The following is a 27854-nucleotide window of genomic DNA, read 5'->3' as shown; positions in this document are numbered from 1 at the left end:
ATCACATCATGCTCTTCTCAGGCTCATGGCAGCAGAAGGAATTTATGACTCCCCTGCAGTTATTTAAAGGCTTATTTCTGAGGCAAACGGATCACTTGTAATTGCAGCCTAATCCAGGTTTGGATTAAGAATTGCAATTAAGCAATTTATTGGAATTCCTCATGCTCCAGCTTGCAGCAGCTCAGGATTAAGATCGGGAGAAGCTGTTCTCAGCACTCGGGATGGGCACAGTTAGACTGAGATATTCCTGAGCCTGTGTTGTTCTTTTAAATAATGCATGTGCTTGGCCGGCCAAGAATATGGCAATTATTTCTAAAAAGAAGCCATAGGGCAAACCAGTCAGCATGTCATCCACTCGCTCCCTGTGGGATGCTAGTGATGGGTAGCTATCCCCTTCCTTCCAAAGCTGGGCACAGTGCCACAAGCTCTCCTTCCTACTGCACAAACTCGATATCCTAGAGTTTTATCTTTGCCTTGGCAGCCGTTCCTCTTCCCCTCATTAGACTGCCCTTCATTTTGTCACAAGGATCCAGTTTCTTGTAGGTCAATCATTCCCTTTCCTTTGCAGCCGCTCACCTTGGCACAGCAGTACCACATTTACAAACACATGACATGGGCTAATGCCATGGCCCAGCAGAGCTTATTTTACAGCCATCTGAACTCAGCCAACTGTTTATGGACACAGAGTACAACACAGAGCTCCTGAAGCACGTATTTTATTAATGCCAAAACACAGCTGTGATTTCCTTTTACTAAAGGGGGCTGGATAAGAAGGTATTCCATTTACTGCATTCTGAGGAAGAATGCCTGAAGCCCAGCAATGATGGTCTCGCTTAAATATTTTCCTATCATACTGACAAAAAAATCCCCTTTAAAGTTTCTGTTCCATTTTTCCCCCTTTTTTTTTTTCTCCTCCGGTTTTGCAACATCAGGTCTCATGGGAAGAAGGTGGGGGAGAGAGCAGAACCCTCTGGCAACCTTTCTTGTTTCTCTTCCTCACATCCCTGCAGGAATTTCCCGCCTCTCACCAGCCTGCCAGCCTACAGCTGTTTTATTTTCTCCTTAATCCGATGGCTCACCAGGGAGCAGACACAGAGTGTAAGAAGCAGTCCAACAGAAAATACTCCTTGCTAAGGAGCTCTTATCACACCCACTTCCTTCTCTGCACCGATTATGATGGATCAGCCCAAAGGCTGTCTCTTTGAAGAGCCTACAGGTGAGCAAAGTCCATGCCATTAAGCAGATGAAAGAGCAGCTTACGATGGAGACTTGGTCACTGAAGACATTCAAGGTTAGGCTAGACAGGGCTCTGAGGAACCCGATTTAACTGTGTGCATCCCTATTCATTGCAGAGGAGTTGGGCTAGATGGCTTTTAAAAGTCCCTTCCAACTCAAACAATTCTATGGCTGCTCTTCTCAAGTCACATAATAAGTCCCTTCTCCCAACACTAGCTGCCGGCCCCAGCAGAAAGCAAGAAGCAGCTCCAGGAAATGAATGAAAGGCTGATGCATGCTTTTTGTTAATAAGCATCAATAATCTGTTGGCTGTGCCTCAAGAGTTTGACTCATGCCCAGGAGAAAGCACTATGTGGGAAGGTTGCTGATAAGCAGCAGCTAGGACCAGTTGCTGCAAAGGGTGTCAACACACTGGCTTTCTGTTCCTATCTTTTCAGGCTGTTGATTCTATTCTACAACTCTGCATCAAAGAATAGCCCAAGGTGGAAGGGACTCATAAAGACCATCAAGTGCAATGCTTGGTTCTACATAGGACTAACCAAAAATCAGCCCCATTAGAGCCTCCAACTGCACAAAGGAACAGCATGAATCTGCATGAGTGGAGGGGTCAGGCTGCATGTTAGGAAAAGACTATTCACCAGAAGGTGGTGGGCATGGAACAGGGCCCCACGGCAGTGGTCATGACCCCAGACCTGCCAAAGTTCAGGGATTGTGTGGACAGTGCTTTCAGACATGGGGTTTGAATTTCGTATGGTCCTGGGTAGAGCCAGGGGTTGGATTCAACAATCCTTGTAGGTCCCTTCTAATGTGGGACACTATGTGATTCTATGAAATTACTTCCCCTACGTAGCAGGAGAAGCATTGCTCTTATTCCTCAAAGCTATATGTTGAAGTGTTCTTACCACCTCCAGCCACAATATCCCACCTCATCCACCACCCCTCTGGGCAACCAAGCGTATTCAAGCTCATGAAGTTCAGCAGTCCCAAACTTAGGTTTGAATGACCCCATGCAACATGCAGGCTGGAAAGAAGCAGGTTAAGAGGGGGGGGGATCAAGGTCCTGCCTTCAGCTATTTAATACAGAGTAAATATCAGAGAAGGTCAAAGCAAAACACTCGGCAAAGGCACACTAAGAAGGGCCCAGCATCGGGTCATAAAATGCAAGAAGGGAAATTCCTACCAGACCTGAGAGAAAACAAACCAAAACCTTTAGCACAGCAACACTTAAGCACTTGGAGAAATAGCAGAGAAAGATTTCTGAAAGATCTTGCTGTAGAAGGGCCAGAGCAACTCAAAGAAAGCTTGCCCTCATTGGAGCAGGAGATGGTAACAGAGCCCTCAGAGACCCTCCCATCCTCAGCATTTCTCAGAAGAGGTAGATGCCAATGCAAGTCAACAGGAACTTCTTGCTACCTCCTTCCCATAGGTTTAATCTCAATGAGTGGCTACAGCATTGGTGCCGTCCTTCAGCATCACATGGGATAGGATATATCAAGTCTGCAGACAATGAGGCTCTCATTGTCAAGCCACCAGAGGCTTTTACATTACGAAACAAGAGCAGTCTTGAGCCTGTACCTGTACCAGGACAAGCAGGCAGCATTGTTCCTGGTAAATTTACCTTGAGGTCTCCTCCCAACCAGTATCAAGAGCAAGGCTTCTGTGAAAAGCACATTAGCAACCCAGAAATTTACATGGGAGAGTATCACTTCTAGTTGTTGCTGAAAACCAGATCTTCCTCTCCACATTTTTTTTTTTTTTTTTTAGGGCAGGAAAAGAAAAAAAAAGTGATTACAAAGAAAAATGAAGTTATCAGCTAGTATTTTTCCTTTGGGCTACACCAAGCACCTTAGTCACCAGCTACAGGTTTTAGGTGCCTACAGAAAAGTCATCTCAATTGGAAAAACTGAACTGAAAGCACCCCTGAAAGGGTCAAGGAAGGTAATGTTCAGCTGAGCATGAGTCAGCCGACGGTGACTGCTCTTACAGATGTCTGTGATGGAGGCACATTCCTGCTCTACAGGAGCAGTGGAAAATCCCTTGCAAATTAGAAATTAGGCCAGAACACTGTACTTTGCCACTATGATATCAATGGTGAGAAATCATATCAGAGGGAAATTTTTCACTGAAAGGGTGGTGGGGTGCTGGCACACACCTAGAAGTATTCATGGCCAGATTGAACGGGCCATGGGCAATATTATCAAGTGCATGGCAACACTGCCCAGAGCATGGGGCTGGAACTTGGGTCTTTGAGATTCCTTCCAACCCAAGCCATTCTATGATTCTATGAAACCCACCTTCTCCAATCTCTGGGTTGCTTGATTATGGCCACAGGCCAAGAGGACACTCCTCAGACCTTGTCACCTTTTCTCCTTAAAGCTCAGCTAGTTCCAAGGTATTGCACTGCTCAACCCAGCAGTTGATACCTAGCCAAACACATGATTTCCCCACCTTGCTTTTGCTCTATTGAATCTCCAGTCTTTTTTTTCCCCAATGAGTTTTTTTTTTTTAAAAAAAAAAAAAAAAAAAAAAAAAAAAAAAAAAAACAGAACTTAACAAGCCCTACATGTAAATGCAACACAGGTTAACACTCTCCTGGGAAAAAAAAAAACGTAGATGCTTTATCTAAGCTCCTACATTACAACCGGTAACCATTTCGCTGACACTGGCAGCTCTTCACAGTCCTGATTTCCAGAGCATCTGAGCACGGCCATAGCCCACATGTAGCTGCTCTTATTAAAACAGTTCCTTGTGAGAAACATTCACTGTGCTTATCCATTTGCATCTTGTTCCTTTATTCTGCAATAAAAAGAATATTCCCCACCCCTCTCAGCCCCTGGGGTTCCTCTGGAGTTACCCCCTTATTTGGGGTGGAACAAACTTCCAATAAATCTTTTTAAAAAAAACAACAACACTCTTTTTAAAGCCAGGAAATATTCGTTAGTAGGTAAATAACTCAGTGCATTGGAGCCAAACTGGGTCTTTTGTGTTTGCAGGTACAAATTCAACATGGGGTCAAGGCATGCTTAGCAGCTTCACCAATAGCTGGTCTAGCTTTGCCAGGTAAATAAAGCCCCTCTCACTTTCGCCACCATTCAGATCCCTGCTTTAGAATTCAGTTGCCTCAGTTAAGCTCTATATAAGCTCCCATGGCTTAGAGAGACAGTACTGTTACATCCCAGCTATGTCACGGAGCACTATTACACACATTATCCCACACCAGTACAGATGCAAGACAAAACTGCATTGGGTTTGCTCATGTATTTCTCCTCATACCTGAGGCATAGAGGCCCTTAGGAAGCAACCACCGATGGTTTGAGATTTCCAGGAGGTTCTTCACTTGAAGGCAAAGGATTTCATATCAATTTCTGCAGGCAACTGAGCACATATATACACCCATTGTAGAGCCCAAACACAAAGCTGGAGCATCAGCTCTCAGCAGAACCACATCCTGTTTGAGCTGCAAAAAGGCCCCTGGCTTCCAATCACGTATTCAGAAAAATCACTTCCAGTTGTAATAGCTTCCAAGTGAAATAGCAATTTAAACACAAGAACAAGTGGCTGTAAACAAACCCGTTATATGCACCAACTACAGCAGCTTCAATGTCAGCATTGAGCTACAAGGTTTTGCTGTTGATGCAACAGCTTGCTTACACTTGAGGTTCACTGACAACTAGGCTAACTGTACGTGCAAATATCACTTTTTTCCTTTCTCTGAAAAGCAGCCAACTGAGCAAGCACCTGCATTGTGTGCAATTGGTCTGTACCTTCTCCATGTCCACTGGAAGGATGCAGGCTGTCGATTGTACTGGGGAGTGGTAGCATCTGCCTCCCACCATAGTCTCACAGCCAGCATTACACTTTCCCAGTGTGAAGTCAGTAGCTGGAGAGCTTATTTCTGGACCAAGATGAGATCTCCTCTCACACACCAAAGGTTTGATCATGCAGGGGTGGAGCAGAGTATATATCACTCATTTTCAGCATTCTACCATTAAACTCGCTTTCTGACCCAGCACTTTCCCATCCCTCCTTCTCAAGGATGCAGCTGCTCCTTCAGTGATATTGGCTCCCTCCCAGAGTGTTTCCATTTTGATTATATTTGTGCAATTGCAGTTTTGTCAAATCCCAAGGATGAAATGGCATAAAATACCCTGAGATTTTCTTCCCTTTACTCCAGTGCATCCCCTGACCCAAGCCCACGTCTTACACTGCAGCTGCCTGTTTCAGCACATCACTGCCTCATGTTTCCACATCAGGATAATTCAGAGCATCTAAGAAGCACAGCACTTCTCCATAAGGAGATAGGATTAACTGTGTAATCTTATTTATTGGCACAGTTAAGGCTCTCAATCTTCTTCCAAGATTCTGGACGAGGAGGAAGGAAGAAGATACCCGAAGCACCTGGCAGCTCTAGAGAGGAATTAAAAGTTCATATTTAATTTGCACTCAGAATGAGTGCCACAAGCCAGTAGTATGTGCTTTTAACACTTGGTTTCTATTTTTTTCCTTTAATACAAAAACCAGCATGAACCGCCTACAAATTTGTGTTAGACAACCATCCCACCTCTGCAACAACTGCAGCAGCACATAAAAAAAGTTATTAAACAGCACCAGATGAGCATGAGGCTAACAGGAAAGGTGCTTCCTCAGAACTCAAAATCCTCATCAGTCATGTCAATTGCCCAGGCAAACTTCTCCCTCTGTGTCTTGTTGAAGATCTTCTCAATGGGCACACCAAACTTCTTACACCTACGGAGATCACAACACAATGGGGAGACATTCCAAGGGATACACTACCCATCCCAATTGGCTCCCACCATAGTCCTCCATGTTTACTTGTGCAATTTCCTTAAGCCACCAGAGGAAATCACTTTTGTACATTGCACATTTATCAACAGAGGCAAATTGTCCCTTCTGGTTTTAAGGTAAGAAGCATCATCTTACCTTGCAATCAGTGCCTTGCAAACAAGGGAAGTTGCAGTTTTGAGCTTTGTTGGTGGTTGGACTAGATGATCTTAGGAGGTTTTTCCCAACCTTAATGATTCTGTAATCAACTCCAGAGCTTGGACAGGTTTCTCTGTCCAAACACTAAGTTTTTCCCCAAAGGCTCAAGCATGTGCTTGTTCCCCAAAAGCAGGCAATCTGTACATCTCTAGAGAAACATCTTCCCTAGAGCATGTTCAAAGCTTACCAGGCTATGCTAATTCTGGGATCCAGGTAATTCAGCTTGGACGTGCCCAGAGCTATCTGTTTGTTCTCCTCCTTGTCTGTGGCCTGGACATTCAGCTTGGCTAGCTGCTCCTTCAGACGTTCCAACAGCTTCTTTTTCTTTTGCACATTGCTGAGGGTAGAGAAAGAGCAACACAAGGAGCATGTTAAAAGGGGAAAAGCAGCAGAAGTGAAATACAGAGTAGTTATCCTGTTTTTCTGCTTTTTAGGAAAATGACAGGAAGCCAGTGAGCTTCATCTCAGTGATCTCTACACCCACTGAGTCTAGAAATAGCTCCAGAATGGCAAAGTGGAAGATTTCGTACCAGACTATGAGAGAAAAGTAGAATCACAAAGATTGGAAAATACCTCCAAGGTCATCAAGTCCAACCATCACCACCATGCCCACTCATAGATTAATTACTTGAGAAATAAGATTTTTTTCTTTTTAAAGCATTTTTGTACAAAGATTGGGCAAGTAGCAGCCAGACTCCATGGGCAAACACAATCTCAGACAGCCACACTTGGGCTCCAGGAGGAGGAGTAAACTCAGACAAGGCCCATGCTATGACTGCTGCATAGATTTGATATGCCACAGTCCACAGGAAAACATATATCAGGACTGTGCATACTTAGCTTCAACCCCAAGTTAAGCTCTCTATGCACCACAGCATTTGTAGGAGGACCCAGCAGTTTGCACTGAAGTCTAAATATTCATAGAGATGTGCCCTACTATAAAAGAAATGAATCTCTACAGGCAGTTATTTGGCAGTCCTACTGCTGCAGAGAACCATTCACAAAGACCTTCATCCATCTGCCAGGCTCCCATGGGAAAGGAGGTACCCAGAAACGATTTCAGTTCCAATTAGCTACATATAGGGTATTGGACCACAACATTCCCACCCACAGATCTGGGCACAGGTCCCTCTGCTAACAAGAATTGAAAAGAATCACTCACGCCTCTGCTTTGGCATCTTTTTTGTCTTTTAACTCATCTTCAGCTTCTTCCAGCTCTTGTTGGGCTTTTTCCAGCTGTTCCTTCTTGGCATCAATCTGAAGTAAATAGAGTCAGTCCCAGCTCATGTCCCTCCATAGAGATTTCAGTTACCCTTACCACACCACACTGCTCCTCAATTTCTCATCAGCCCCACTGCAGCCCCCAGAAACAGCCCTGAGACTCATGCTAGAGCTCACATTACTGATCTCAGAAACACTCGCAGCACTTACTCATCTTATGCAACTGACCAAAGCTGTCTGGCTCACAACAGCGTTGAGCCACAATCACAAAGGCCCAAGATCACTGGTAGACTGTGAACAAAAGAGCTGAGGACAACTACAAAAATCAGTTTGTAGCATTTCTTATAGCAGACCCATTAAAATTTCAGCTGGTTCTCCTGCAAGCCACCAAATTGTAAAACTTATTTCCATGGCCCTAAGCCATGCACTCAGCTTGGTCTGAAGACAAGAAATGATTTTAAAAAAACAAACATTCATGCCATTTGTGTTTACCCCATCCCTATCCCCCTAGATTGCTAGTATCTCTGCACTAATTAAAAAAAGCTGCTATTTCTGATTCATTCCTTCATAGAATCATTAACATTGTAAAAGATTACCCAGTCCAACTATCAACCAATCACCAATGTCCACTAAACCACTTCATTACTCAATGCCACAAAATTCCTTGCCTTGCTTGCTCTATGCAGTCTCTTCAAGCATCGTGTTTATCCCCCTTCTTTTTCCCCATTCAAGGGATATCAGTGAGGTGGGAGCAAATCTGAGGACTCTTAGTTTGGTCTGCCTCACCTTTGTTTGCAGATTTTGCATTGACTTCTCAAAGGTTTTCGGTGTGGATCTCTGATGGTTGCACAGGATGGCCACAGCTCGGTTTGCTCGGTTGTAGGAGAGAAGCTTTTCAGCAACACTGTCTTCAGCTGGAAATGAAGTGCAGCATCACTATTTGTTTCCTTTCTGGGAATTGGGGAAGGCAAAGAACAGACCAGAACATCAAGTTGTTGGCCTTTGGCATAAGAGAGCAATAATGGTGGTCCTTTACCAATTTCTACAACCAAGTGATCGTATCTCATCACTTGAAGGCAGGACAGAAATAACACAACCAACCAACAATGTAAAGAAGAGGAAAAAATCTACTCCCATCTTGACTGTCAGACTACCACTGAGCAGGTGATTTGATTTTGCCACTTTGCATGACTCCCAACCTGCTGCACATACCCATAAGCTACATACCACTCTACAACATGATGCATGACCAGCCAAGGAAGAGTGGAAAATGTGGACGCCAAGCCAATGGATGGATCTCTGAGCCCACTGCCCCTACAACACAGCTGGAGTTACCACAAACATGATTAAGAACTAACGGTTAGTGAGGGCCTTGAGCTGCTCCTGCAAGGTGATGGAAGCATTGTAGGTCCTGAACACTTTGGCAGTCAAACCATTCATCAGCTTCTGAAGGTGTTTGTTCAAGACGGTTGTCTGGAAGGCGAGTGCAGGACAACACAGAGAGGAAAAAGGAAGAAAGAACAAGCAGATGTCAAAACAATAAACTTTTTTTTTTTTTCCAGACCATTATCTTCTGCTTAAACAAACCAATTAAACAGACAAACTGTATCTTGCACATTTACCTGTTGGCTCACACCCTAATGAAGACTAGAAGAAACATCACAAATTCAGAGCACCTTTCAAATTCAATAGCTTCTGCCCACATATATCCAAGAAGCCACATCTCACATTGAGTATCTCTCACATTAATTGCATTAGATATCTTTGTTCTAAAGAGCACATGGAGCTACAATCAGACCAGAAGATACAAAAGGCCTATCAGAGAAAGTTGATCCAGGCAACTTCTTACCTCTATAAAGTTGGGCAAGGGGCTTTGTAAGGCATGTGGGCAGAAGGGGAGCGTGGGGGGCAGCAGTGCATATCAAATGCTGAAGAGAAGGCAAGAGGTTTTTACCAAGGGGATAGCTTGGAAGAAGGCTGCAGCACATCACTCCAGCATGCTCTCACACTTCCACTGAGCCCCAGTTAGGTGTGGAAGTGCCAAATGGGTGAGGTTTGACACCTCCAGCAATGCCCTGGGCAGCATGTGGATGGGCAGTTCCTCCCAGACAGGTCAGTTAGACGAGGGAAGGAACAGCAAACCACCTCCTTAGCAGGGACATGCATTACTTATGGGTGCATACAAACAGCTAGGCCTGCGTTTGGGAAATTAGAGATATCACCAATAGAGGAAGAATGGGAAGAGAAATAGAATCGTGATTGAGATGCTGAAATTTTATGGTTCAACAAAGGGTTCAAAAGTAGAGATGCAAAAACTTACAGAGAGCCTATCAAAGAGATCATCACCCGGGTCTTTGTTCTTCATGAACAGCTGCAGGTTCTTGAACACCTAGAGGGGGAAGAAAGGATGGCCCTGGTCAAGGACAAAGAGCAAATTGACCCCAGACAATTCCCTCATCTCCATCAGCCTTCCCAACCAGCAACACTCTGATTTGGACTTGCAGAATATACATCCTACCAAATCACTCACCGAATTTCAAGGACGTCCATTGGGACTTCAAGACAATATTAGTGCCACAAGCTGTTTTCTCCATCACCCCTACCACTAGCATTCCATCATCCGACACAAACAGCATCACCTATCCCATGGGCACACTAACAAACAATGGGGCCTGCTTGCAAGTCTTAATTCCCAGTAGTCAACTGGGGAAATGCTTCAGCAGGTGCTACTTCTCTCATAGTTCATGGGCTAAAACAGCCTTGAAAGCCCTAACCCAAAAGTTCCCCCCTTCCTTTTTGCAGGCCAGGAGTCAACACGTACACATCCTTACTACGCTGCACTCTTATAGTAGTGGTAAGGGGACAGCTGGTCTAGACAGTCTTAAATGGAATCACAGAATCATTAAGGTTGAAACAGACTGTCTCTTGCACATACTGTCAATAATGGGGTCAAAACAGTTTTCAGATTCAGACTGGGGACTAATAACTATTAAATGAGCCAAGCCACCCAGTGAACCTTGTGCCACATCACCACACTGGCCATGATGTCCATCTCTGCCACACTTACTGGCTTTTCCACTGATACTTTGTTGTAATAGCGGATAGAGTCTTTCCCAAGGAAGTCAAACTCCACCACATGCTCCTGCCCATCCAGCTTAGAGTGCAGCTTGATGTGCTCCACACGTAGGGAACAGCAGCCAACTGTGTCTGCAGTCTCCCCTTCTTCTTTCTCATTACCAGCTCTCAGGGCCAGCTGAAAGGACACACAAAGCCATAAATCAACCACTCCAGCCCACCAGAATTCTTCTTGAAAAGGTGAAGTAGACATGAACACCAGGAAAAAGAAAAACGTGGAGCTAGTAATGCCCCTCAGTCAATAAAAAAGTGGATCAGGTAAGATAATGCCAGCCTCAAAAGTAGCAAAGAAGGAAGGTGCCAAGGTGAGGCAACAGGTACCTTATCAATGAAGTAGAGAGCCACTGCTCTTTGTCGCTTCCTCATCTCCTTGGACTTCCAGTCAGCCTGGTACTGAGCACGGATTTTGTGGACAACATCCTTTAGTCTCCGGGCTACCTCAAACTTCTGCCAGTCCTTTTCCCCCTGGAAAAAGAAGCCAATGCATTGTCACTCAGCACCCCATCTTACTTCCTTCCCCTCCAGCCAGATAGTTTTGGAAACACAACTTCCAGGATCTAAATACTCAGAATGCAGTGCCTTCTTGAGGAAAGAAATAATAATAATAACCCATGAAATGCAGGGGAAAAAAAAAAACCAACAAGCAGAAACAACTCAACTGGGGTCTTGATGCCCTCTGCTGGCTGCACTGGACTCAGGATCTTCACAAAATCTGAGCTGCTCATTGTCTGGATGCATCTTCTGCCAACTTGTGGCCAGAATAAGACAAGCATGGAGTCAACTGTTACAGCACTGCACAGCTACAGCCACCGATTTTCACACACCATTAGTGTGGAATGACACGCAATGCATGTACTCGTCTGTGCTCAACTTACATGCACTTTCCTTATTTGCTTTGAAGAATGGAAATAGCTTTAAATCACCTTCCTCTCCCCTGTTCATTTCCCTCCCTCCTACAGTACTACAGATGGCCATCCCACCTCCTCCTGTCCTCCATTTGCTGACACAAATGAACCAAACCCCACGGACTCCATCTCCCCGTGGATCTTCTCAGTGCAAGCCCAGCTCTCAGCAGCCTTACCAGGATGCACGTGAGCAGCACAGCGACAGCTCTACAAGTAGCAATCTGTTCCTAAAAACAAACTCAAAGCTCAACATAAACACCTTTTTCCCCTCTCACCCAACCACAACCAAGGGCATCCCAATCAATCTAGTTTTCTGCTTTTTTCTCAAAAAGTACGTTTTTTGTAGGCACGCAACATCATTCTATGATCTTCTCCCCTATGACCTTTCTTCCTGCAAAGAGAGGAGTGACCATAGAGCTCCTCACAAAGAGCAGTATCTCACTGACCTTCAGCTTGGAGCTCGGGTTCAGCATGATGTACTTTAAGGAGTTCTGGATGTTTTCAGTCCACGAGGCCAGCCAGGTGACTGTGTTGTCAAAGCGTACTTCCTTCCATTTATGCCCCACTGGTGGCTCAGGGATCTTGGAGTCCCTGTAGATAGAACAAGGATACAATCATTGGTTATACCAGATATCTTAGCGGTGTTTTTCAACATGATTCTATGATTTGAGAGATCACAAAGGAGAAGAAACAGGTTAGCACCTCAATAATTTCTTCACAGCAAGCTAAGGATGCCCAAAAAGTTGCATCATTGCCTGCTCAGCCTGCTCACAATTACTCCACAATGCTATCAGTCTTTATCCTTCAGATGCAAGGGATAACAGGAGAACTAACATATTTCCACTTAGAGGAAATGTGTTGTTTACCCCATCCCCAAGAGTTCATCTCTTATCTCAGCAACTCACTTGCTACAGTTGATGATCACATCTTCTGGCATAATCCTCTTCTTTAGCATGCCCATTTTGGGGTGATCACCACGTCCACGGAACAGCCCTGGAGGCTCAGTTTTGAAATTGCCTATCTTCTCCCTGTGCCCATCAAGGATGCAGTATCCATACTCCTCCTGGATCTTATCTGCCTCCTCCTTCAGTTTCTGAAACAAGCACCGTGTCAACCCATAAGACAAAGCTGAATCCCCACGATTTCTTTCCACTAGTGGAAAAAGGTAAGAAAGCACAAGGCAGTAAAGAGAGCTCAAAAGGTTAGAGAAAATTGATCAGAGGTCCAAGTTTTCTTCATACACATTATTCCTCATGCACCTTGCAAACCCGTATGGCAATGCAGTCCCAGCATGATGCTAATGAAGCAAAGGTCCACCATCTTCTGGACAGAGCAGAACCTCAAACCATGGACTGAGGATGGCTGCTACCTTTCAAAGCCAGGAAATGTGCACTATTTGTAGAAAAACTTAATGAAAGATGTGATGGATGTGTTCCAAATGCCAAAGAGGTCCCAGATCAGGGCATAACCCACAAGGATGGGAGGCAAGAATGATCTAAAACACCCCAAGCTGCCCCCAAAGCATATCAAGTCAGTTCCAGGTGTCATAGGAAACCCCAGGTTCTCACCTGCTTCTCCTCTTTGGAGAGTGCTTTCCGTGCCTCATTTTTGTCCACAAAGTACTTATGAATCTCCCTGAAGTCACACTTGTCCAACTGCTTGATTATCTCTTGTTCCTGAGGTGTCATCTCCTGTGGAAGAAATGAAGAGGGCCGAGTATGGCACAGAGGGACATGGTGTAGAGGGCATGGTGGTGATGAGTTAGCAATTGAACTAGATGATCTTAGTGGTCTTTTCCAGACATAAAATAATTAATCTAGGTGGCAAGAACAACTCTGTAGTGCTTTTTGGCTGTGTTTCACCTCTGGAGAAAAGGAAGTAAAGATACTCACACCAGTTCATAAAAAAAAAAAAAAAAAAGGCAGAAAGATACAGCCAACCCAGATATCTTAGCTACATCCACTCAAGGGTAGATAAAGCTGTACCAGCAAGTGGCCAGGCTGCTCTGGACCCACAAAGAAGCAAAACACAACCCAGCTGTGGAATAGAGCAGACTTAGAGCTCTGCTACAGAAAGAAGGGGCTCCAAGAGCATACACAGATGGCACAGCCCACAGAAGTGACACTGAAGGGTGGGATGTGCACTAGGAAGTGTCTCATTTGTGCATAAGGAATTTGCCATAGTGCTGCAGGACCAGAAGGTTTTATCTTTGAGAGGGATGAACACCCCAGAGAAAACCTAGGGTCCATCTTGAGATAGTATCACTAAAACTCAGAAGTGCTACCTTGAGGAACCCAGGGATGCTGTAGACAGCAAACCACGACCCATCCCCAAATAAAGATGGAAATAAGAAGATACAGCCTCCAAAAGCATCTCTTCCTTCCCACACAACAGTCCAAGGATGACAGTCTTAACAGTGGGTCTTAATGCAAAGGATTGATAGCAAGGAAACCACAATATGCAAGGTACCTTCCTCCAGTCATTAAAAAAGTTGTTCTGGAAGATCTCTTTAGTCGTGTACTCATGATCAAGCATTTTTGCATAGAAAGTGGCAATTTCCTCCGTGGCCAGGCTCAGCTTCAGGGGTTTACCTAGAAAGGAGAAAAGCATTAGCATTGGTTATAGGGACATCTCAATCCAGCAGTCCTAGGAGGCTGCTTGGTTGATCCTCATGTTCAGCACAGTACCCAGAGCAAGGACAAAGGCTGAAAATGGACACTGGCAGCCCACACACAGCTTTGCCTGTGGATCAACACTGAGCACTCAGCACAGCAGGATGCTGCCACAACCAATTTGAAATCACACACTACGTGTTCTTCTCCAGGAGAGTAGAGACCCTGAATAACACCGAGCTCACTGAGCCACAGCAAACTCTGTGCAATGAATTATAGAATCACTACAGTTAAAAAAAAGACCTCTAAAATCATCAAGTCCAACCATAAATCCATCAACACGATGACCACCAAATCACATCCCTCAACAATGCCCCTCAGTCCCAAACTCTTGGCTTAACCAGACAACATAGAAAGGTTTGTTTTCCCAACTATGGTCAGTTCCAGGTGCATGCTGAATAGCCAAGATACCACTCAGAAGTTTCACATCATGATCATCCCACAAGATGTGGAATGAAACAATCAATGTGGAAATTCCACAAGCCATTTTGTGGAGGTGGCAAAAACCACCAGCCTCTCTTGAATCAATGAGCTCAGGAAACATCTTGGTTCCTGCTAGAAAGCAAACACTTTAAAAACAGCTTTTCTAGACAAGCTACTAAAAAAGCACCCTTCAGAGTCCCAGGGATGGTTCAATTCTGCACTAGACGCTGATTTTGGAGTGTTGACTGCCACCTGAACTGCAGCAATAATGACAGCACCTCCCCAGATCCCAAACTAAAGAACCAGCCCTGATGCACACCACACAAATGGGTCTACAGGAGCACAGCGGGGATCCAAACCCTATGCAGAACCACAAATAGCTGCCACACATAGCAAAAAAAAAAATAAAGGTCACTGGCAATCTCATCAACGTCCTAGCATGCCCTCTACTGACTGAATTGCCACATATCACATTTTCTCATATTGGCTTTTTATTTCCTCCCGTTACAAAGAACTACAAGGAACAGGAAGCCTCAGTGAGAGGCCGAGGACCAAGGTTCCATGGGACTGATCTCCTCCCAACTCAATTATCCCTTAACTGTAACAGACTGCTCAGGGTGGTGGTAGAATCACCGTCTCCAGAGGTGTTCAAGAAACATGGACAGGGTGCACTGAGGGACACGGTTAGTAGGAAAAATTGGTGATAGGTCGACATACTTGATGTTCTTAGAAGTCTTTTCCAGCCTTAACGATTGTATGATTCTTGCTTCCACCCCTAGGAGGGTGGGGTTCAGGGCTGGACAATGGAGAAAAAGAGAGCAAACACAGAATAAACCAAAGGATGACAGTAGAAGGCTGCATTCATCCCCTCCTGGTCCACCTTCGCAAAGTGAAACAGAATCTTAAGGTATTGGCATTGATATGCATTGCATCACTTCGAGATACTCAGGGTCCAGCCAGTCCTGAGCATCCCACAGCCAAAAAAAAAAAGGCTGTAAGCAGAGGACCAGGTCCCAAGTGAGGTTTACTCCAAGGAGATATTATGGCCCTTTTAATAAGTGCTCTGCAAGTTGCCTCTCCTGTCTAAGAGGAGATACCAGCTCCTCGGCCATGCAGAAAACAACACCACGTGCCCCCTCCCAGGTTGAACCTACCATCATAATAAAATTGCACATCATCAGGCAGAGGCTCGTAGAGAGGGACAAAGTAGGGTCCTTTGTGTTCCAGCTGTTTCCACTTCACCCCATCGTTTGTCTTCTCTTCTTCCCACCTGGGACAGAAGCACATAGATCATGAGATCAACCCTACCTCAGTGTCTGGGACCTTCTCCTGAGCAGTACCACAACATATAAGTGAAATTCCATCACTCTAGACACTGCCTCAGTTTCCCCATTCTTCCAAACATGCAAAACAATGATCCAACCAAGGGAAAAACATCCTGGAGGAGGCAGAAAATAACGACCCAGTGAAACACGTTCAGTGGGATGTGAAGGAACTGAGGGAGAGCAAAAAGACAGAACCATCACCAAACCCCTAGGGACAGCCACCAACATGCCACCCCGACCTACAAGAGATTCTCATTTTGCACCAAAGATGCAAGGGTTAAAATAGACAGGACACCCAGTCCTGCCCATTAAAAAGCACAAAAACAAAAGGGATCATGGTCATCCCACCATCCCATACTGCCTATGGTGAGACCTTAACGCAAATAGGGTCTTAATGCACCACTCCCCATCCCTGCATGGCAAATAGGATTTTAAAATGACTGCAAGTTGCAGCTGTAAAATAAGAATGCAAGTTAGATAGATTAAGAAACACCCACCCTGGGGGAAAAAAAAACAAAAACAAAACCACAAAACATTTATAAATATTTTAAACAGTATATTAAATAAGCTAACTGAGGTTTGAGTAAAGAGGAAGAAGCAGCAGGCAATGCACGGAGACAAGCAGGGGATCTGGACCCCATGGCTCTGTACATACAGGACACCCAACATCTCTGGGAAAATGGAACCAGCAGGAAAAAAAAGAATAGCAAAATTTTACCACTGGAAACAAGCAAGCAAAAAGAAAAGCGGAAAACAAAGACTAAGAACGGAGTCGCGTTGCTCGGCGGTACCCCGGAAGTGTTTCAGAGGAGGAGTGTTCCACAGGAGGAGATTGCATCAAAAGCTAGATAGATTGCATCAAAAAGCGTGTTGTGCCAGGAAAATAAAAATATATGGGAAAAAAAAAAAAATATATATATATATATATATATATAAAAGATATTTAGGAAAATATAAAGATATACACATTAAATCAACAGGCTGCAGAAAACGTGGCTGAAAGCGCCTCTGAGAGGCTAGCAGTGATTTGCAGAGCGCTGTAATGCCTCCACCTCTCCCCCCCCCAAACCCATGCAACCCGCCGGCCAAGCAAAGCAAATCCCTGTACTCACCTGCTGTAGCCCCCTGACCCTGCACGAAAGGCAGTGGGGATGAACGGAGGGCGAGGGACCCCTCGGCCAAGCAGCGAGGTGGCCAAACACCGATACATCCCACCCATAGCCCACAGAGGTGGTCATCCCCAGCATCATGTCCCAAGCACCCTGCTACCCGCTGGGGCACGCTGGCATTACCCAAAGCATTGCCATGAGAAGAAAACACCCGCTGTTGGTTGGGGTTGTGGCACTTCCCCCCACGTGTCGGAGCAATGGAGCCTTGTGGGAAATGTAGTTCTGTGTGTTCGTGTGCATGATTTGAGGCAATTCAGCCTAACACACGACTTATGCAGTGTAGCAGGCACTGCTTTTTATGAAACAGATTTTTCTTCTTTAAAAAAATCTACTTTCAAAACACACTGTGCCCTACAAAATCATTTCCTAAGGTCTGGGGTTGTTGGAACTAAATGATCTTAAGACACCCTTTCCAACCAAAGTCGTACTATCGTTGTATGATTTGGATGATACCCATGAGCATCCCTGTCTGGGATAACTGGGATAATTCCCAGCAGCTCCATACAGCCCAGGGTTTGTGACAGGCTGGAAAGGGGTTTGTTGATCACCTCCTTTCACCAGCCATGAGCACCTACCTTGCTTGGTTGTACATCAGCAAAGCCAGTTCAGGAGGGATTCTTATAGTAGTATGTACCATAAAAATATCATATGAATACTAATATGTTGTCACAAACTCCTGTTATCTCTCACACCCTTCCTCTTGCCCAAAGCATCAAGTTCAGGACTTCAGAAAATACAGCCACACAATTAATACAAATATTAATAAAAAATAGAAAAGCTTCAGTTTTATCCTAAGAAATAAAACTAAAAGCCTCATTATACTCAAGTTAAATTTGCTCAGAGGCCGAACACATGCAGTATGCTTACCATTTCCACTTGTTTTCTGTTCCTTCTTTCTTCTCTTTTTCTTTTATCTCCTTTTTAACCCTTTTGTTGTTATTCTCCTCTCCTTCATCCTTAGATTTTCTTTTCTGGGTTTTCTTTGGGGTCTCTTCCTCTTTGCTCTTCTCTTTGTCTTTCTTCCCCTTCTCTTTGTCTTTCTTCCCCTTCTCTTTGTCTTTCTTCCCCTTCTCTTTGTCTTTCTTCCCCTTCTCTTTGTCTTTCTTTTTCTCTTTTGGCTTTTTCTCCTTATCTTTCTGCTTTTCCCCCAGCACATCTCCATTCTCCTCCTCCTTATCCTCAGTCTCCATGCTCTGAATCTGCCCCCATCCCTTTTCTCCCTGTTCATCCACCTCCTCCTCCTTTATTCCTTTTCCATCTTCACTTTCCTTTTCTTCGTCTCTCACTCCTAATTCCTCACCCAAGCTTTCCAGCTCTTGTTTCTCTTCCACCTTTTTTTCCTTTTTTATTTTCTTCCTCCCCTGCTCCTCCTCCTCCTCCTCCACTTTTACCTTCTTGCGCTTCTCCCCTCTCCCTTTCTGCTTTTCCCTCTCATCAGCCCTTCCCTGTGTGCTGCTGCTCCCTTGCTTGGCTTTATCCTGTCTGACTCCACAATTCCTGTCCCCATCAGCACCATCTTCTTCCCTGATGTCCTCCATCACATTCCCAAGGCTTTCCTCTAACTTATCCTTTTTGGTCCCTCCATTTCTCAACAAATTCTCCCTCTGCTTCTTTGGCTCTTGCTTCTTCTCTGTTTGTTTTTTAATTTTCATGCCTCTGGCATCCCCTTTCTGCATTGGAACGTGAGGGTCTAGCTCATTTTCCACACTCTCCATCAAAGCAGAGACCTCCACAGCCAACGTTGAAGCCCCAGGCTCTCCAGAGAGGAATTCAGCTACACCATTATCACCTCTACTTGGCTTGAGGAGCTGCAGGAAGCAAAAAACAGGGGAAAAAAAGGTTGACATTGGGAAAGGAGACAAAGCAAACAGATGCGTAGAGGAGGAGCATACCACACAAGGTTGGGTTTGGGGAACCATGGTCATCCCACAGCTTTCCTACCCCAACTTCATCCTCTGCCTCTGAGAGCTGCTGTCCCACTGCAGGTCCCTCTCTCGGGGATTTACTCTTTGACCTGTAACAAACACACAGCTTCTTCTCATAGCAGAATGGCTGAGGAATGGAATGGACCTCTTTATCCATCTGGTCCAAGCCCTGCTCAAGTAAGAGCAAGTTGCCCAGAAACAAAATTTTAGGCAAAATAGGAAGGACATGGAATTATTAAAAAGCATCCAAACGAAGACCATGAAGATCAGGAAGGATCTAAAGGGCAATACATAAAAAAAGCAGCCAAAATCACTGTGTTTGTTCAGCCCAGAGCAGAGGAGGCTGAGGGACACCTCATAGCAGCCTACAACTCCCCAGAGGGACAGTGCTGAGCTCTGTTCTCTGGTGACAGTGACAGAACCAGAGGGAATGGCATGAAGCTGTGACCCTATGGAGAGGGTCAAGGGAATGTTAGGATCTTCACCAGAGTAGTGGGCATGAAATAGGCTCCCAAGGGCAACAATCACAGCCCCAAACTGTCACAGTTTAAGGAGTGTTGTGACAATGCTCTCAAATAATAGGATTTGGATTTTGTAGTAGTCCTGCATGGAGCCAGGAATTGGTCTCTATGATCTCTATGGGTCTCTTCCAACTTGCAACATTCTGTGATTCTCAGCTTCTCCACTCAGCAGAGCTGCTCCAGGTCAAGAAGCATCTTTGAGGCTCTTCATTAGACCCTATCAAATATATTCAGGTCTCTCTTGTACTGGGGAGCACAGAATTTATCAAGATGCAGCCTCTGCATCTTACATAGGGAAGAAAAAAAAAGGGATTGCTCCTGAACACGTTCACATCTTCTCCAGTACAGCAGCACCCCATGCTGCAGCAGATAAAGATAACCCAAAGCAGCAGAAAGCAGCCTTTGTAGGAATAGGATGGCCTGTTTGCAGCTTACAGCGTGACATTTCCCCTGATAGGACAAGAGGAAATGTTTTCAAACTAAAAGAGGGGACATTTAGACTGAATGTAAGGAAGAAGGTTTTGTTTGTTTTCTCTTTTACAGTAAGGGTAGTGAAGCACTGGAACAGGTTACCCAGCGAGGTAATGGATGTCTCATCCTTGGAGACATACAAGGTCAGGCTGGACTGGGCTCTGAGCACCTGCCTGAACTGTAGATGTCTCTGTTCACCATAGGGGGAGTTGGACTAGATGTCCTTTAAGAGGCCTTTCCAACTCAAACAATTTTATGACAAAGCTCAAATGAGCAGGACCACGAGAACTCCTGATCAAGCATAGCCACATCATGCCCACGGACATCTCCAAGAACACTGCCTAGTGAACAGGACAGTTCTGCAGGGTTTGGTGAATAAAGAAGCACATGGAAGTGGCATCTGAACACCATGGAAACACTGGAGGAAGTGGTGGCCTTTGGGTAAGACAGTCTGAAGACAGCTGTCTTGCTGAAGACTCTGATGATTTGCAGACAGACACCCTCATATCCCTCTTAACAAGGGGAACAGAGGGTCAGCATGATGAGGAAGTACGCAACCCCCTTAATCAAAATACGCTGCAGGATGACAAGGAGCATCCAGATCCATGATCTCCACTGGCAGCAACACGGGTGGGGGAAACAAAAACATTTTATCAGTCAAAGACATCGGGTGAATTTTTGGAAGCTCTGTGGTATGTTCCAACACCATAAAGAACCAACTTTCCTATATAAAGAATGCTGGAGCAAAGTCAGTTTCAACAATAGGAGGGAGAATTCAACCAAGCAAAGTCAGTTTCAACAATAGGAGGGAGATGTTACACTAATTTCTAGGAGAGCAGTGCTAAGTTACTGGACTGCAGGACTCTAGAGCAAACCAGGCTTCCAGAAAACCTTCAAGGTTGCTCAGGGTGGAGGAGAAAATGCCCCAGAAAGGCAACAGCTTGAGGATCAGCACTGGAAGCCTATTCTGCATCAGGGAGGAATAACCCTAGCTGCTGGCATCAACACTTCATCACAGCAAGCCATTGGATGGGGTCTTCCCACCCGGTCTTCAGATCCCTACGAAGAGTCAGCATTCCCACTCCTCACCAGCAGTACCTCATGTTTCCCTGACATATCAAACTCAAGACCCTAAATAGCTCTCCCATGTCCCACTAGGCTGCCCCATGGAGAACGCACGGCCTACAGCCAAGCTGAAGTATGGCTTTGCAGTCAAATCCCTGGAGAAGAACTTGTTTTCCCACAGCCCAAGCCCCAAAGCAACTCCGGGGAAATAACACCAGGGAGATGGCCCAGTCTGGATGCATTTTTGGAGTATTGCACAATTTTCACTAAACTCATTAGTGCAAATAGCTAGGCAAAACACACTTCAATATTATTAGGAGCCAGTTGATTTGTGACTCAGAGGGCAAAGTCCCGCAGCCTTTTCAGAGGAGATCCTTCCCCAGAAGGTCTTATTAGAGGCTTCTCACTGGACATGAAAGCCCCTGCCTTTGTAAGGTAGAGAGGATCAGCCTGCTGAAGGCCAGCATTATGAATGCAAGTTCCTATCTCTACCCAGATCTAGCATAGGGAGAGGGATAGAAACACCCTTTTCCCAGGCATTGTGAGACTGCTTGTCCCCCCTAGTGTTTCCTCACCGCCTACCTTCCACATTTATGTAGGTATGTGCAGCCAAGCAGTTGTGTCTTGCTGACTTGAGCATCCTTCTATACTTTGAGAGGTCAGATCAGGCCAGGAGCCTCCCACATCCACTCAAAGCCCAGGATACACACCCAAATTCTACTTGCATTGTTTTCTGGCCATCTCTGGGGGCCACCAGAGGCACCAATACACATCCAAGCCCCACAAAGACATAAATAGTTGGGTAGTCTCAATGATAAAGGAGATAAAGGGTAAGTTTCCATTTCTCTGCACAAAAAAGAAAAAATCAAAAATAAAAAAATAAAAAAAAAATAACAAGAAAACATCCTGATTTACCTGAAGGAGTCCTTCAGTCCCACTGATGACCCTTGGTGGAGGGTGGAATCAGTTTCCTCCTGGAAGGGATTAACAGCATTGATGCAGCAAGGGGTTAAAAAGGCAGACTGTGCATGAGTATCCCAACAGCAGCACTGCCCCCAAGCAGTCACCGAGCTCCTTTGACAGCAGCCACCCAGGCCATGGTCCCTGCATCCCACTAATATCCCCTTCCTCAGCCACCTCTTCTAGAAACCCACAGCCCAAAACAGTGAGCATAAATTAGCCTGATTTCTCCAAACATGGAGGCACTTTTGACATTTTATTAGGTTTGGAAAACCATATCTTAACTTCACTGCTAAAAAGGTATTTTTGTAGAGCACAGCCACAAAAAAAATCATCTGTTTTATCCATATACTTATTAGATGTATTGCTGTTACTGGGGACAATGGGCCAGGATGCCAGAAAGATGGGAGAAAAAAAAAGATGCTTCTAATCACAGCTTATGTACATTCAGGCCAGCTTATTCCTTACAAGGTTAAACGGCCATTGTAGCAGATGGCAGAAGGAAAAGAGATGCAAGGGGCAAAGCCATAGGTGGGAAATACAACAAGAGGGAACAGCAGGGAAGGAAGTGAAGGAAAAAAGCAAAACCACAGGAAAAAAATGAGGACAGGATCTGGAAGCAAATGCGCTCAGGTTGAACTCAGAGCCCCAAAATCTGCCAACCAGCATACAAGGCTATGTCCAACGATGCACTGCCCTGAAATCCATGCCAGCTTCAATCAATGCTTGCCAGGCACTGGGGATCTTGTTAAGAAATTCTGACTCCCTGAGTTTCTCTTTCCAAAAGCTTTCAAGGGAGGCCAAAACCACACAGGGATTTTTCTTGAAAGCTGCTCATGAGAAGCAGCTGGGTTAACTCATTAAGGGGTAAGAAAGCTGAGTTAATTATAGGTTGGTTATGGCAATATGCACTTCTGTTCTCTGGGAATATGCCTGCTCTCAGATTCACAATCATCCAGCCGCCATCAGAAATTAGGTGGTCAATTCAGGAGCCAGGCTTTTCCACAGAAATCCTACGTGCAAACGCTGTTGAGAATGGTGGCAATAACAGGACATCAACCATGATGCTTCTAGGTTTCAAGGCTGCAACACAGCTCCAATTGGGAAAGGTCAACATTTTCAACGCCGTTTGCAAGAAGGATGGAGACTCATCATGGGAGAGTAAAAGCATATACTAAGTACCCCTAAAGCAGCAAAAAAACCCAAACAAAAACAAAACAAAAAAAAAAAACACCAAGGGCTCTGCTATGGGAAAAAGCTCCATGGATTTATCACCAGTCCTGGATGTCAATACAAAGCACTGCAACTTTTCCTGAGGTCTACATGGAGATGGGGCTCCAGTTACTCCTACCCAAGTGAGATATATTAACGTGGGTAATGCAAGATATACAGAGAATTGCCTCGGATGCATGCTTCCTAGCATTATCTCAAAAACAGCAGCAAGTCATAGAGTAAGGAAAACTATTAGCAAAGGCTAAATAACTCACAGGAATGTTGTTAGGATGAGACCTATCCCAGTCTTATGCTTGGGTGAGCCATCATGGTGCTTCCCATTAAGGCAAGCTCACACTCTTGATCCAACACTAAATGCATTGGATGCAACCTCAATGCCACCCACATCTACTTGTAGAGCACACAAGCTTCAGTTCTTTTATTTAATTGAAGTTGCTCAAAAGATCCTTATTGTGGGCTCAAACCAAGCTACAGGACAGTATCCCTACAGCTCCCTTGAAAGTAAACTAAGAGTGTTTCTGAAACCCTCAGCACAGAGACCACCGCATACCAACAAGGATGAAGCTGCCTCCTTCACTTGAATCCCATCCTGCCAGATTGAGCCGAGATCTTTTTCTTCTGCAACCTCATGCCTTAGAGAACTTCTTGGACAGAAAGAAAAGAGAAGACATGTTTTTTCCAATTAATAAAAAAAAAACTATTTTAATAATTATAATGATTCCAATCTGGAATAGGCAAAGTCCCACAGCTCCCATCCCCTCCCCATAAATGCCTTCAACCCTTCCATCCAGCTAAGGAGTTACCTACTGATGGTGTTCTCCTGCAGTGGCTTCTCCTCGACTTTCTTCTTCCCTTTCAGTACAGCAGCCTACATACCAGGAGAAAGGAAGAGAGAAGTTAATGCAATGAGTTTAGTGCCTGTGAAACACCAAGGCACACACAAGAATCATCTCCACTGCCCAAGTATAGAAAAGGCTGTTAAGTACCTGCCCCATGCATGGTATTTCTTCTGGTTGCTCCTTCACCTGAGTTGTCTTCGGCATCCCCTGCCCCTTCTCCAACTTGCTCTTTTGTTTTCTGAGGGTGATAGCAAGTTTATCCCATAGAGGCCAACCTCTGCAAATGCTTTGGTGACAATAACACACCATACAGCTGCATTGCATAACCTTACTAGAAAGGAAATAACAACAAAAACACTCCCCAAAAGGACAGTTAATGAGCTGCCCACTAGAACTAGTTACAGTAACATAAAAACCCAAGCCCCACCAAGGTGCCCACCGACTGCTGCTGTCCTTTGTCTTCTTGGTCCTTGAGACCCCCATGGCTTCATTGACGTCTGGCTGTTCAGGATGGGACACAGAGTTAAGGCAGCATTCCCAAAGATGTACACTGCAACAAGATGGAGATGAGTGACAACACCCCAGCAATGCTCTCAGGGGAAACCCTACTGAGCACTTGCTCTGTAGCCCAACTTCCAAAAGGACCATCAAGCAGCAAAGCATTAAGCTTAGCTCCTAAAATGTTGATAGCTTCATTTTCAATGCTCTGTCCCAAAATAAATCCCCACGTAACATTAATAGCTTCATAAAAGTAGACAGGGACTGTGTGCTGGGCTGGATTTGCACCCAAAAATGCAACAGAACTTACCCATAGCACTGAATATACCCCAAAAAATGCTCAGAGCCAAAATATAATAAAATATAGCAAACATGCAAGTGCACAGTTTAAAATTTGACTTTACAGTTAGGATACCATCTCCCCTCCTTTCCACTGCTGGAGCAGGCAAAACCTCCCTAAAAATTACTTCCTCCCCCTTGAAACTCAAGGTGTAAAAGAATGCAAGAAATAAAGTTCTGATTTCAGCAACATTAAGGTGACTCTCAACCATGAAGGTCCTACCCATCAAGGAAAATAATGAATTTTCTGAAGACTGAAGAGCAAGCTGTAAAGAACCACAACACACCCTAAAAAACTCTCTAAGAAATAAGAAACACTTTGAAGACTTCTGTTTCACCAGCTCTTCTAGAACTGTGAGGGCTTACATTGCTGGTAGGACTATTTTCATCCAGCACAGGGTAACTTGCTCAAAACCACTCAAGCTAGAGAAAGCCTCACCCTTCTCCCACACTACTCCCCAAAAGAAAAATACCCCCAATGAAGTCAGTTTATTTTAAGACTTTCTTGGTCCTGATTGGAGGCTGCCAACCTAAAATGCACCTGGGGAAATGAAGCTTTCAGCCCCCAAAAGGAGTTTAAGGAGAAACCTAGCAAGAATGCTTTCAGCAAGGGGTCAAAAGGACTTGGTATTACTTCAGAAAAAAAACAATCTTATGCAACTTTTTCTCTTCCAGAGGATTTCACCCCTGCTATCAGACAATTAGAAGTCTAAACGCAGTTTTTCTCTCTCACTTCTTACCCATCAGAGCCCCACGGTTGAATGCAGAGAGTGTTTAAACCCAGGCACGGGGTGCAGAGCTTGAAGTCTCATAGGTACTTCTGGCCATAACTTTCACCTTGAAGCATTCACCCATGCTGCTCCTTCTCCAGTCCTATTCAAACAGGTGAAACTATTGATTGCACCTGCACTCATTCCCATCCAATACCTCTTTGCAGCTGAGGATCTCCTCCTTTGCAAAGGGGTCTCCTCATCAGCAGCACATGAGCTTGGTGGAGAGGGACTACAGGTGACTCAGAACACTTCCATCTCAGTTGTGGTGCTCATGGACGTGATCTTTGTAGTTGTAGGTTGATGGTTGGACTTGATGATATTCTTTTCCAACCTGAATGATCCTACGAGCACTTTGCATGGCACAAAAAATGACCTTTGCCCCAGTTTGTTTTTTAAGGAAATGTTTACCCACTGTCCCATATTCTATGATTTGGGCTAGTAGCTCTTCCACCATAAATCTGGTGCTAAAAGGGATGTGGTGTAACGTGGTTTTGGTTGTGGTAGATTGATGGCTGGACGTGATGCTTTTAAGAGTCTTTTTCCAATCCATGTTACTAAATGGGCATTTTGCATAGCAAGATACGTGACCATTGCCTACCAATGGTAGGTTTGGTTTGGTTTTTAAGGAAACATTTCAGCATCACCCCATATATGGGTAAATAGCGGGGCCCTGTGTTCCCTTGGGAAGATGCCGAAGCGGAAACACCCCAAGGCAGGGCTGGCTCCAGGAGAATCCTCTTTGATCCCATTGCGCCACATAGAGAAGAAGCACCCAAGCCACCTTTCTTGCTGGATGAGTAAAAGTCATCAAGGGGTGGGAGCCTGCCCCAGGGCAGGGAGCAGGAGACATTTGCATGCTATGGCTTGTTTGCTCTTGGAAGCCTTCTGTAAGCTGGGGACCGGTGTACATTCAGGTTGTTGGGGTTTTTTTGCGCCTATATGGATTTATTTAACCTCGATGAGGATTTCTCTTGAGATCTCAGCGCTGGTTGTGTTTTCTGTGATGGGAAAGGATGGGGTTTGTAGGGTAGATAAGCTGAGAAAAAAACCTTTTCCAAGCCATAAGTGCTCTAATTTGCATCTCTCTCCTCTCCGAAACAAAATCCGTGTTAAAACTGGATATATATTACTTATTATTATATGGTTTCCCATTGCACTCTTTGAAATGGGAGCAGGATAGCATCATGTGGGACTTTTCAGTGGAATCTCTGCATGGTTTGATGATGCCACGGTGCTGTCACCCTGTTGGTGGCAATGCCCTCATGAAGTTTCAATCCTAGCTAACTTTCTCATCAGCAAAACATGGAACAGAAAGAGAAAATCCCAATGGAGACACTGCATGAGTGCAGGGAATTCCTTTTCCCACATGCTCCTTGGCTTGTGCATGAGGATTAAAGCATTCGACTCTGCTGTGAAATTCAGCAGAAAAGGCATTGCTGCCATTGCAGATTAAATGCTGTTTTCGTCATTCTGTTCCAGAAGCTCTTTTTGGATTGGGAAGCCAAATGAGAAAACCCCATTATAACCCATTGCTTTCCTCAAGACAGCATGAAACACTCATAGCCTTGACAAGGGAAAATCTTACAGGAAAGGCGGATAGGGTTTAGTTTACTTTGGCTGTTATGCAATGATCTAATACACACTAGGCTAACATTTCCCTTCATTAAACAGCTGAGTGGAGTTGACGTGCATAGGACTCATTATACACAAGTGCACTCTCATTAACTTCATTATAGAAACAAAACCAGGAGTATAAGGGACCTTTTGGGATGACACACGCATCGCTGTGATGGATGCCACATATTTAAGGATCCTAAGTGCAACTGGGAATTATCATTTTCCAACCTGTCGGTATTTTCCATGACATTTTGCTGCTTTTCATCCAGCTCGTATACCGTGGAAAGCAAAACGCTGACATTTGTTAACCACGCGGCTCATAGATGTGAAAGCAGGGCAGAATTTGCTTGTGAAAATTATTTAAAAAAAAAAAAAAAAAAAAAAAAAAAAAAGATTTTATTTCATTTTTAAGTTCTTTTGCCATAAAAATTTTTTAAAAATATTTTCTTTCTTTTTAAAATTATTTTTAATTTTAGCTGTAAAAATAATAGATTCTAGCCATTAAAAAAAAAAAAAAAAAAAAAAA

At 44.6% G+C, this 27854-nt stretch overlaps 1 protein-coding gene across 2 annotated transcripts; it reads right to left on the bottom strand.

Moving 5' to 3' along the window:
* Window positions 1-5535: 5535 nt before the first annotated feature.
* TOP1MT (DNA topoisomerase I mitochondrial) lies at window positions 5536-17264 on the bottom strand. 2 transcript variants are annotated; one of them, XM_042839718.1, is made up of 14 exons: window positions 17031-17264; window positions 15748-15863; window positions 13968-14089; window positions 13067-13189; window positions 12404-12591; window positions 11945-12089; window positions 10915-11058; window positions 10526-10711; window positions 9779-9847; window positions 8817-8931; window positions 8245-8372; window positions 7400-7494; window positions 6425-6574; window positions 5536-5982 (listed from the first exon to the last, which is right to left on the bottom strand). In XM_042839718.1, the coding sequence occupies exons 1-14, from the start codon at window positions 17135-17137 to the stop codon at window positions 5880-5882; spliced, it is 1791 nt and encodes a 596-aa protein (XP_042695652.1). In that variant the 5' UTR covers window positions 17138-17264; the 3' UTR covers window positions 5536-5879. The 2 variants fall into 2 exon arrangements, with proteins under 2 accessions (XP_042695652.1, XP_042695653.1); XM_042839719.1 differs by lacking the exon at window positions 17031-17264 and adding an exon at window positions 16637-16706.
* Window positions 17265-27854: the final 10590 nt, after the last annotated feature.

The sequence above is a fragment of the Centrocercus urophasianus genome, unplaced genomic scaffold (assembly GCF_019232065.1).
Source record: "Centrocercus urophasianus isolate 14NV4802_14NV808 unplaced genomic scaffold, USGS_Curo_1.0 seq_11, whole genome shotgun sequence".
Taxonomy (NCBI): Eukaryota; Metazoa; Chordata; class Aves; order Galliformes; family Phasianidae; genus Centrocercus; species Centrocercus urophasianus.
Note: the sequence above shows the minus strand (reverse complement) of the source record. Positions and strands in the feature narration are given on the sequence as shown.

Coding starts and splice junctions, on each gene's coding strand:
- TOP1MT (XM_042839718.1), bottom strand. CDS start 17,137: ATGGGTGGGATGTATCGGTGTTTGGCCACCTCGCTGCTTGGCCGAGGG. Junction 15,864..17,030: donor GGGTCAGGGGGCTACAGCAG/GTGAGTACAGGG, acceptor CTTCTGTCCCAG/GTGGGAAGAAGAGAAGACAA. Junction 13,190..13,967: donor TTTTTAATGACTGGAGGAAG/GTACCTTGCATA, acceptor TTTCTTCCACAG/GAGATGACACCTCAGGAACA.